Below are 12,323 nucleotides of genomic sequence, written 5' to 3'. Positions count from 1 at the left end.
TTAAGTCATTTATTTTAAACCAGGGCCACTAGATTTATCTTTTTTTGCTAGGTGAAATAAAAAGCACAAATAAGATTGTTTGCCAGTAATACACACAGAAATTAAAGATAACCCCAAATCTAGGCATAAGCATTTTTATAAGGTTGTTTTCTTTTGTTTTCCTAGCCTACCTACCTGAATATTCTGGCAATATTGTTACAGACATCCTTGTCATCCAAGTACTGCTCTGTCACGGTACATAGGTCAGGAAGGGCACCAATGCTCAGAAACTTCCTTCTTGCTAGTGGTGAATCAGCCAAGTTTCTCAATGTAGCAGTCACCTAAGATAAAAGCACATCTGTGTCATCTTTTTAAAATGGAAAATATAGCAACACTAATCAGCACCATGTAATTTATCCCATAAATTTCATCACATCGATAGCTAAATCAGGCCCCTGTTATGCATTTTCCAACATGGGCTCGGGCACAAGTAGCATGAAATGAAAACTTAAGATACAAAGACAGCCTAATTTGGTTCAAAGGTAAAGAATGGGACATTAATGTTAGTAAACAAAAACCAAAACACCACGTAAAAAAATCATCATCTGAGTTTGTTAATAGCAATAAGTTTTCAATAAACCTGTGATAAACCACGTCAGTTCCATAGAAACTTCTCCTTCTATATTTTTACAAGTAGCATCAAATAATGATGTGGCCAAGCATTATTTAAGACTGTTTGTCTCATTCTTTTCTAAGAGGCAAGTATTGAGAAACTCGTAAATGTGTCTTATTTTGTCAAAAATTTTCAGGAAATCTACCTTTGTCTAAAAGTCGAGGAGAGTACTTAATTTAGTAAATCCATAAAATTCCCCCAAGTGTCTGTCAGTGTGTCGAACCGTGGGGCTTGAGTGTTGCTGTGATGCTGGAAGCTATGCCACTGGTATTCAAGTACCAGCAGGGCCACCCATGGTGGACAGGTTTCAGCTGAGCTTCCAGACTAAGACAAACTAGAAAGAAGGACCTAGCCGTCTACTTCTGAAAAGAATTAGCCAGTGAAAACCTTATGAATAGCAGTGGAACACTGTCTGATATAGAGCTGGAAGATGAGCCCCTCGGGTTTGAAGGCACTCAAAAGATGACTGGGAAAGAGCTGCCTTCTCAAAGTAGAGTAGATGTTAATGACATGGATGGACTTAAGCTTTTGGGACCTTCATTTACTGATGTGGCATGACTCAAAATGAGAAGAAACAGCTGCAAACATCCATTAATAATCAGAACCTGGAATGTACGAAGTATGAATCTAGGAAAACTGGAAATCATCAAAAATGAAGTAGAATGCATAAACATCAATATCCTAGGCATTAGTAAACTGAAATAGACTGGTATTGGTCATTTTGAATTAGACAAACATATGGTCTATTATGCCAGGAATGACAACTTGAAGAGGAATGGTGTTGCAGTCATCATCAAAAAGAATATTTCAAGATCTATCCTGAAGTACAATGCTGTCAGTGATAGGATAATATCCATATGCCTACAAGGAAGACCAGTTAATACCACTATTATTCAAACTTACACACCAACCATGAAGTCCAAAGATGAAGAAATTGAAGATTTTTACCAGCTTCTGCAGTCTGAAATTGATCAAACATGCAATCATGATGCATTGATAATTACTGGTGATTGGAATGCAAAAGTTGGAGACAAAGAAGAAGGATAAGTAGTTGGGAAATATGGCCTTGGTGATAGAAATAATGCTGGAGATCTCATGACGGAATTTTGCAAGACCAGCGACTTCTTCATTGTAAATACCCTTTTTCACCAACATTAACAACAACTATACACATGGACCTCACCAGATGGAATTCACAGGAATCAAATTGACTACATCTGTGGAAAGAGACGATGGAAAAGCTCAATATCATCAGTCAGAACAGGGCTAGGGGTCAACAGCAGATCAGACCATCAATTACTCATATGCAAGTTCAAGGTGAAACTGAAAGAAATTAGAACAAGTCTGAGAGAGCCAAAGTATGACCTTGAGTATATCCCACCTGAATTTAGAGACCATCTCAAGAATACATTTGATGCATTGAACACTAATAACCAAAGACCATATGAGTTGTAGAATGACATCAAACATGAAGAAAGCAAAAGGTCACTAAAAAGATAGGAGAGAAAGAAAAGACCTAAATGGATGTCAGAAGAGACTCTACAACTTGCTTTTGAACGCCGAGTAGTAAAAGGAAAAGATAACGAAGTAAAAGAGCTGAGCAGAAGATTTCAAAGGGTGGCTCAGGAAGACAAAGTAAAGTATTATGATGACAATGTGCAAAGACCTGGAGATAAAAAACCAAAAGGGAAGAACACGCTCAGCATTTCTCAAGCTGAAAGAACTAAAGAAAAATTTCAAGCCTTGAATTGCAATTCTGAAGGATTCTATGGAGAAAATATTAAACAATGCAGGAGGTGTCAAAAGACGATGGGCATAATACGCAGAATCAATATATCAAAAAGAATTCAGTCATTTCGGGAGGTGACATATGATCAGGAACCGATGGTACTGAAGGAAGAACTCCAAGCTGCACTGAAGGCACTGGTGAAAAACAAGGCTTCAGGAATTGACAGAATACCAATGGAGATGTTTCAACAAACGGGTGCAGCGCTGGAAGTACTCACTCGTCTATGCCAAGAAATTTGGACAGCAGCTACCTGGCCAACTGATTAGAAGAGATCCACACTTATGCCTATTCCCAGTAAAGATGATTCAACTGGATGTGGAACTTATCGAACAGTATCATTAATATCACATGCAAGCAAAATCTTGCTGAAGACCATTCAAAAGTGGCTGCAGCAGTATATCAACAGGGAACAGCCAGAAATTCAAGCTGGATTTAGAAGAGAACGTGGAACCAGGGATGTCATCGTTGATGTCAGATGGATCCTGGCTGAAAGCAGAGAATACCAGAAAGATGTTTATCTGTGTTTTATTGACTATGCTAAGGCATTCGACTGTGCGGATCATAACAAATTATTAATAACATTTTGGAGAATGGGAATTCCCGAACACTTAATTGTGCTCATGAGGAATCTGTACATGGATCAAGAGGCAGTCATTCGAACAGAACAAGGGGATACTGCATGTTTTAAAGTCAGGAAAGGTGTGCATCAGGGTTGTATCCGTTCACCATACCTATTCAATCTGTATGCTGAGCAAAGAATCCGAGAAGCTGGACTATATGAAGAAGAACGGGGCATCAGGATTGGAGGAAGACTCATTAACAACCTGCATTATGCAGATGACACAACCTTGCTTGCTGAAAGTGAAGAGGACTTGAAACACTTACTGATGAAGATCAAAGACCACAGCCTTCAGTATGAATTACACCTTAACATAAAGAAAACAAAAATTCTCACAACTGCACCAATAAGCAACGTCAGGATAAATGAAGAAAAGTCTGAAGTTGTCAAGGATTTCATTTTACTTGGATCCACAATCCACACCCATGGAAGCAGTAGTCAAGAAATCAACATTGCATTGGGTAAATCTGCTACAAAAGATCTCTTTAAAGTGTTGAAAAGCAAAGATGTCACCTTGAAGACTAAGGTGTGCCTGACCCAAGCCATGGTGTTTTCAATCGCCTCTTACACATTTGAAAGCTGGACAATGAATAAGGAAGACCAAAGAAGAATTGAAACCTTTGAGTTGTGGTATTGGCAAAGAATACTGAATATACCATGGACTGTCAAAAGAATGAACAAATCTGTCTTGGAAGAAGTACAATCAGAGTGCTCCTTAGAAGCAAGGATGGCGAGGCTCCATCTCACATACTTTGGACATGTCATCAGGAAGGATCAGTCCCTGGAGAAGGACACCATGCTTGGTAAAGTAGAAGGTCAGTGAAAAAGAGGAAGAGCCTCAATGAGATGGATTGACACAGTGGCTGCAACAATGGGCTCAAGCACAGCAACAATTGTTAGGATGGAGCAGGACAGGGCAGTGTTTCCTTCCGTCGTGCATGGAGTTGCTATGAGTCGTAACTGACTCAACAGCACCTAACAACATAAAATTAATGTTGCTGCCATCTAATATTTTTAATATTTAATCTTTTCTCCTGGGAGAATACAGAGTAATGGTTAAGCTAGGCGGCTTCAGGGTTGGACAGCCTGGTCAAATTGCAGCCCCATCATGGACTAGCTCGAGTTACTTATTTAGCCTCCCAGAGCGCATCTTTCTCATCAGTAAAATGGTTGTTGTTAGTTACCCTCGAATCAGGGATGATGATAATTGCCCTGGAATTGTGAGGACTTAATGAGATGAGATGTGTAAATTATATTTCCAGTGTATATAAGCTACTGGGTGCTCAATAATCCCTCCCCACCATTTTGTTGTGGGATTTCATACCCAAAATGCAGAAGAGGAGAGAACACTGGCCTTAGAGTTAAATATCTTCCCACTCATGTGACTTGGAGAGGCCCGTCATTACTCAACCTCCCTACTTCCTCATCTGTGAAAAGGGGATAACAATCCCTGCTCACATCTCAGGATGGTTGTATGTATCAGATATAAAACATGTAATGATTTTTTTTGCATACTGCAGAGCATTATGAAGGTACACGAGTGACTCAAAAAATATGCACTCAACTTACTAACCTAAAGGTTGGCAGTTTGAGCGCACCCAGCAGTGGTACAATGGTTAAGTGCTTGGCTGCTAACTGAAAGGTCGGCAGTTAGAACCTGCAAGCCACTCCTCAGAAGAAAAGACCTGGAGATCTGGTCCCATAAAGACTATAGCCTAGGAAACCCTACGGGGCAGTTCTACTCTGTAACACATGGGGTCGCCATGAGTTGAAATTGACTCATCAGCAAGGAGTTTGGTTTTTGGTTTGAAAGCATTTTGTAGATATAAAATATCATTATAGTAGCCATAGTTAACAAACTTTAAAAAACAATTATTAGAGATATGTACACTTCACTAGTTTTCTCTTTTAAAAACAGCGACAAAACGATTGTGTAAGTTAAAACATACCTGACTGCCTTGAAAGCAGAGGAAGTAAAAATAATGCTTCATATAAGTGTGTACAAGTCTTTTGTAGTCAGTTCAGTTATACAATTCAGTAAATTCTTTCCTGAAAGCTTCAGTAACCCAAACATTGGAGGGGAGACAAATGACTCACACATTCCACTTAACCATGGGTCTACAGTTGTAGACTCCAAAGCTAAGGAATAGGTCTTTTGTGAAGATTAATAAACCACTCTAGGCATTCCAGACTATCACTGTCATAAAATGGAAAATTTTGATCATCTGACCCTGGCTCTCCCTGTTCTCCTTCTTCCGAGACATCCCAGGCACTGGAGGGCTTCATTCCGGTTTGAACCCCTGCTGACAATTTGCATTTTCACCCAGATGTACTGAATCAGTCTACATTTTAACAAGATCTTTAGAATTTTAAGAATCAACTGGGGATCCTGTTAAGATGTAGATTCTGATTCAGTATATCTGGGGGTGGAAACGCAAATTCTCAGCCGGGGGTTGAAATGTAATGAACTGGTTTGAAGCTCTGCTCACAGACCTTCCTCTGCAGAGACACAGAGCTCAGAGGCCTGTGTGAATCCTCATGTGAACCATGGGAAATCAAGGGACACCCATTCCAATTGTTGTTCATATTGAACAGTTTCTTTTCCCTGGTCCCCAATGCTTCAAAGATTGGGTACCCCTGACCCACAGTTACCTTTTTGCTCCCACATCTAACTTCTGGCATTGCTAGCAGAAGGGACCATAGTTTTCTTAGGAGCTTTTATTTTCTTGTTTCAACCTCAGTTTTTTCTCTCCCTCAAACTCTTTTTTTCACTTCGTTAGAAAAAGCTAAGATAGCTCAAGGTTTATCTGCCTCAAATACACAATTTTTATAAACGGCCCAAATCAAAAGTAGAAGCACACACTTAATGTGATTTAAATCCCCTTCCCTTCACTACATATGACATTGTATGGAGTGCATGTAGCTGAGTGAACATGACACCTCAAAGTACTCCAGGTTGGTGCAGTTGTCATGCTGTAGAAATAACATGCACAAAACACACACACACTTAAGAATACATAGTAATACCACAATATATGACACCATGATCAAATCAACCCAGTTGCTTAAGACCCAAACCTCAGAGACATCCCAGAATCTTGCCTTTCTGCTTTCTATCACTCTAAGTCCTACTGGCTTTTTCTCCATTGCTCCTAGGGTACAATTCAGCTCCCTAAATCATACAAGGCCCTGCATCAAGCCATCAGAGCTTCCCCCCACTGCAGAACTCCTATTTAGCTGCATCAGAAGTTAAAAAAAAATAATAATAAGTAAATGGCTTTTAGATATTCCTGGAGTTGATTTTATAGAGGAGAAAGTAATCCCAAAACCAAACGCAAACCCGTTGCCATGGAGTCAATTCCGACTCATGGCAACCCTTTTAGGGCAGAGTTGAACTGCTCCATAGGTTTCCAAGGAGCAGCTGGTGGATTTGAACTGCCAGCCTTTTGGTCAGCAGCTGAGCTCTTAACCACTGCACCACCAAGGCTCCTTACAGAGGTTTATCCTCAAATTAAAGAGAAATGAGGCATTAGGTTAGCTTCTGGCTCATTTGAGGGTCTTTTGGGTGGATTGTAGAAATAACTAGGTTAGGGTGTTCGGGGCAGAGGGAAAGTGTGGTAGGAACAGATCTGAGTGCATCAGAAGTTAAACAGGCTTTTTTGGGTATGATCTGGCTCTTACCTACTCCTCAAACTTCATCTTATACCATATATCCTCCACAAATTCCACTTAATATTAGGTTGTTTAGTATTATATTTTCCTTTCTACCTCTCTAGACTAGAAACTTCAGTGAGGACATACACCTTAATTGTCTTTTTGCCATTGTGCCCCAGGCCAAAATCAATGCCTGGCACACAGTGGGTCCTCAACAAACATTTCATTGATTGAATGAATGAATATCTACAAAGGAAAGACTGACTGTAAATAGAAAGGTTGGTGTATCAGAAAGCCAGGGATGAATCAGATTATTCAGATTATAACTCTGAGGTAGATGCATTTCAAGATGATTTTAAAGGACTAAAGGAATACAATACAATTCAGGAAAGAAAACGGACACTCTGGATGGGGACTAGATTCCTTGCATATTCCCTAACTTACCCCATTCATGACAGTAGCTTCTTCCCAGGCTCCTAAACTCTCATCACCCTTTCCCTTTTCACACCTGGTTGGTCCCCCTTTCTACTTCTCTCCATCAACAGGATCGGCAATCCAGCTTAAGCCCATTTCATTTTCACCCAAACTCTACAGCCTCCTGAATGGGCTTCTTCTACAGACTCTCTCCCCTGCTCACTTCCCCACAGGGGATCACTACTGCCAGACGGGGCATCTCAAAGCTCAATCTTCCCTGTTTAAAGCCCACCTTAGGCTCCTGGGGCCTACAGAGTCAATCCATACCTTAAAAGGCCCTTCCTTCTCTAAAGCTGGTCCCTCCAGGCTCATCTCCTTCCACCGCCCACTATTTTGTCATCTGATGTGATTTTCCTATGAGTTGTAAATCCTATCTCTATGATGTTAATGACATAGTGGCAGTTATATTAACAGGGCAAGACTCAATCTACAAGATTAGGTTGCGTTTTAAGCCAACTTCTTTTGAGATATAAAAGAAGTGAGCACAGAGACGGGGACCTCATACCACCAAGAAACGAGAGCCAGAAGAATGGCATGTCCTTTGGACCTGGGGTCCCTGCACTGAGAAGCCCCTAGACCAGGGGAAGATTGATGACGAGAACCTTCCTCTAGAGCTGACAGAGTAAGAAAGTTCTCCCCTGGAGCTGGCACCCTGAATTCAGACTTCTAGCTTTCTAGATGACGAGAGAATAAATTTGTCTTTGTTAAGGACATCCACTTGCGGTATTTCTGTTACAGCAGCACTAGATAACTAAGATAATCACCTACTCTTTTGTGTTAACAAACCACCCTGTTCATATGTCTATTGACGGAATCATAATCACCTATACACCTCTCCCATCGTGAGTTCCTCTACTGTACAAACCATTTCTTATTTCTTTCTATTTGAGGACAACAAATGTGCACACAAAAAGCTCTTAAATGTTTAGTCACTGGCTCGCTGGCTGGGTGGATGAAACACAGAAGGGGAGGAAGAGACGGAGGAGGGACAAGGGAGAAGAGAAAGAGGTTCTTCCCCTTTAAGAAACTTTTGGCAGGAAAGTGCAAAGGATTAGAAGAGGCCTGGTGGTAAACCAGAGAGATTAAACCCCTGAGGGAGAAAGATCAGGAAGAGGTCACCAGGCAGATGCAGCTATGAAATCCCACCCCCCTTTTCAGAGACTTCTCTGTGAGCCACCAATCACACTGTGAGGCAAAGGGGGGACTGAAAGCTCAAAGAAGTAGCTTTTTCTGGGAAAAATGTAAAAAGATCTGTGGGAGGACAGCCTACTAAATACTGTGGTAACAGCCAAGGAGAGTAAGTTCCAAGTTGAGTACACTTAACTCTGAACCTTGCTCCAACATTTGAGCTCATTGTGTATAAGTGAAAATTAAAAATCAAATTAGAACTTCTGGTTGAATAGAAATATATTTTGGGAAATGCATTAATGAGTCACATGCTTGGTAGCAGAATCTTTGTTTTCCACCCTCTAAAGCCCACCCACCAGATCTGCCCCCAAAGCAGCAGTTAACCAAAGTCCAAGCTTGGAGAAATTTATCAGTTTCTTTAACTTCCTATTCTAATTTATATATCCTAACTCTAACTAAGTTATGTATTTTTCTATTTTACTGCATACATTGTTTTAAGCAATCTCAAATCCTTAATGAAAAAAAGACGTATAAGTTAAATGCATACAGGGACATTTGTTTAGCTTCTAAAAAACTTACTAGAGAAATTCCCAACTTCTTTAAGTGTCATCAAATATCTCACCAAACCAAAATCGAACCAAACCTGTTGCCATCGAGTTGATTCCGACTCATAGCGATCCTATAGGACAGAGTAGAACTGCCCCATAGGGTTTCCAAGGAGTGCCTGGTAGATTCGAACTGCTGACGTTTTGGTTGGCAGCCGAACTATTAATCACTATACCACCACCGTTTCCAAGCACTGCACCAAGAAACAGCAGATTGAAAAACATGTGTTTCAACTCCTATTTTTCCCATTTCCTAATCTGCAACCCCATGGGAGAGATATACTGAGTCAGAAGGCAACCAATAGGGAGAATAAAAAGGAGAATAAAATGAAATCAATAATTCACAGAGCAGCTTAAGACAAATTTAAGTGTCCTTGCTTGCTAGCCGTTGTTAGATGATTCAGGACAAAAGGGGATATGAAGTTTTGGCACATATCATTGAAGAAACATTCCACTCTGATTGTGGTTACCAATCCACTGATGAAAAACAACTGTGCTATACTCTATGACTTGACAGTGCTTGTGTTTTCTGGGGCAACATCTTCTGTCTGTGTTTCCCCAAATTCCTTGATCAGAGGAGTTACTGGGCCCCACCCTCAATCAGAATCTCCAGGTAAAATGCCTGGTGAGTTCAGCAAAGCTGTCCTATTTCATAGCGTAGTAGTTAGGCCTCAAAGTTCTCATCATGCACTCAACATTGGAAGACCCAGTTTAAAGGGAAAAATCATATTACTAAAAGATCTGATAATTTATAAAGGCTCAAACAGCATTTTAGTACAGTAAAATTCAAAAGATTTTTTTCAAATTGTATGTACTTAAGTATCAATTTCAAATTATGTTTTCATCAATTAATTAATTGAAAATCCTTAGCAAACTCAAGAAACTTTTAAGTCTTATAACATGTGGCCCTCCTGACTTAGATCACAGGACCAACAGCTGAGGCCCTGTTCCCATTCTGGGCATTCTCCTCTCCTGTAGTGGGATGGGCACAAGGTGGGGGTGTGGTTGGTCGACCTGAGCCTCCACATCCTACTCATTCCCAGAGTGGATGGCCCTCTCTTTGCCTTTTCCACTCTTCCTCCGTCAGTCCTCAGGCCCCAGTCATCTCCCCAGATTCCACCCGAGAAGGCACCAAGCCATCAGAGCTTCCCCAGATCAGAGGGGCTTGTGGCTCACAGCCCACCAAAGAACTCCTACTTAGCTGCATCAGAAGTAAAAGTGGCTAGCCCAGGAACTGTACCATCAATTATGACATTGTTCTTTGGAGAAACATTTTCCCCATTTTAAAAAATCTGCTTTCAAAGAAACCCATATTGCAGTCAAAAATTGTACCATTAATACTTTGAAAGTTACTGTATTTCCTCAACAGAAACACCAAAATTATTTTGTTTTTACACATTAGATGGTCTTATGCAAAGAATTTGAGCAGCACCTGCATGGTTTATGAAGCTACCTTGTGAGCGCTGTCTCCTTTGCTCCCTGAAACAGGCCAATGAGGCAGACAAGAAATGTATTATGAACCCCATTTTTCAGATGAGGAAACTGAAGCTCAGAAAGGCTACCAGCTACCAGGTAGTCTGGTGTCCTGGGCCTCTGACTCCTTGCCTGCTGCCTCCCCCATTCTATTTGGCTGTCTCTAAAAGCATTCATTTTTATTTCTCAATCATCTGGAATATCCATAACCCAAATCCCTTGAGCTTTATCTCAACTTAACTGCCAACTGCAAAATGGTTCACTTCCCGCTGATGATGTGAAAGAATAAACACAGCCGCCAGAGACCACAAACAGTGTCAAATGATTTAAGACCAAAGCCACACCATTTTCCAACCTCAGCAAAACCATCTCCCTCTATTAATAAAAGCACATTCTTTTTTTGAATTTATGCCCAATCGAGACCACATATATGCCAAAATCAGAGCCTATGTGGTAACCCAATAAGTTTCATATTGTCTCATATATGATTAGTGCAGTCCTGGTTGGGCAAAAAAAACAATGGCAAGATTCCACTAGACACATGAAATGACAGGTATTGAATATTTCTAAATATTAAATATTTCTAATATTTTATTGGAATTTGTTAAGATACAGGCATATGAAAACAGTAAGTTAATTTCTAATCCTTGATAACCGCTGGTGCCTGGCTATGCAGGTCTCTTTATCTTTGTCTCTACCACGGGGCATCAATGTCCTGCTTCAGGAGGAAATCATTCTGTCCTCCTCAAAACCCCACTGTCCTACTTTGAGACTCTAGTTAACATTTGCCTATGCTTATTATTATTTCTCTATGTACTGCCCCTAAGGCAGTTGCTGTGGTAAACTGTGTAAGCAGCTGATTTTTCCAGCTGTGGCCATTCTATGTATCACTATAGTAGAGATTCTGAATGTTGTATAAATTGTGTTGTTGTTAGTTGTCATCAAACCACTTCCAATTCATGGCAACCCCATGTGTGCAGAGTAGAGCTGCCCCATAGGGTTTTCAAGGCTGTGACCTTTCAGAAGTAGATTGCCAGGCCTGTCTTCCAAGGAGCTTCTGGGTGGGTTTGAACCGTCAACCTTTCAGCTAGTAGCTGAGGGCTTAACCATTTGTGCCATGCAGGGACTCCCATATAATCGATGTAGAATGCTAATGCAGCAAAATCAGGAAAATGAGTCTGAAAAAGATCAGAATTACAAAGTAATGACACTGATTTTCACAAATCACATGTAAAAGTTAGTGTCATTACTTCATTGCCACAACTAATACATCTAATGTAATACATCAACCATGAAGAGATGAGGCTGAGCAGAACTGACAGTAACTGACAAGCAATCGCTTCTCCTCAGAAACAGTAGCATGGATACTTATTCCCCACTCTTGACGGTTCCTTCCTTGTGATGAGACTCATTAGCACGATACTCCTGGCCACTCCCCACTCCTCGATTCCTGACTGGTGAGTTTGGGATACGGAACCAGGTATTTGCAGCCCAGCCCCTTCCTTGTTTCTCTCCTCCCTTCCTCTCTTAGAAGTGAGCTGTCCTCAGAGCACAGGGCGTTCTCTGTTCCTTCAGGGGCTGAGGCCTGAGACGGGGTAGTCTAATTCTGGGGTTCAGGATTAGAAAGCATGCCTGTTTCAGATATAAGCTAGATCCTTCAAGCAAGGTGATATCCTCCTTCTGTCTCCTTCCCATCTGCCTTAGTCTCTATTTCCAAGTTCAAGACCCAAGGCTTTACACATTCGGGGTTTTTGTGTTCAAATTACTCCCCAAATCTTCAGATCTTCTGCTCCTGGACAATCAGAGGATAATGAGGTGCTGTAGGCAGCTCCTTCCCAAGAAAGAAATGAGAAGGGAAGATTCAGAAGGGACTGGAACATGAATGTCTACTCTGTTATGTCAATTGTGTGAGTGGGGAAGTGAGTGAGG

General features: G+C 40.9%; 1 protein-coding gene across 1 annotated transcript in view; it reads right to left on the bottom strand.

The window, feature by feature from the left end:
- The window catches only part of ARMC2 (armadillo repeat containing 2), a 139,702-nt gene that overhangs the window by 56,914 nt on the left and 70,465 nt on the right, over positions 1-12,323 (bottom strand). Inside the window, exon 10 of the mRNA XM_023543025.2 lies at positions 175-320. Coding sequence (XP_023398793.1) covers positions 175-320 — 146 coding nt within the window. The remainder of the gene's footprint in view (positions 1-174; positions 321-12,323) is intronic.

Source organism: Loxodonta africana, chromosome 1 (genome assembly GCF_030014295.1).
Source record: "Loxodonta africana isolate mLoxAfr1 chromosome 1, mLoxAfr1.hap2, whole genome shotgun sequence".
NCBI lineage: Eukaryota > Metazoa > Chordata > Mammalia > Proboscidea > Elephantidae > Loxodonta > Loxodonta africana.
Note: the sequence above shows the minus strand (reverse complement) of the source record. Positions and strands in the feature narration are given on the sequence as shown.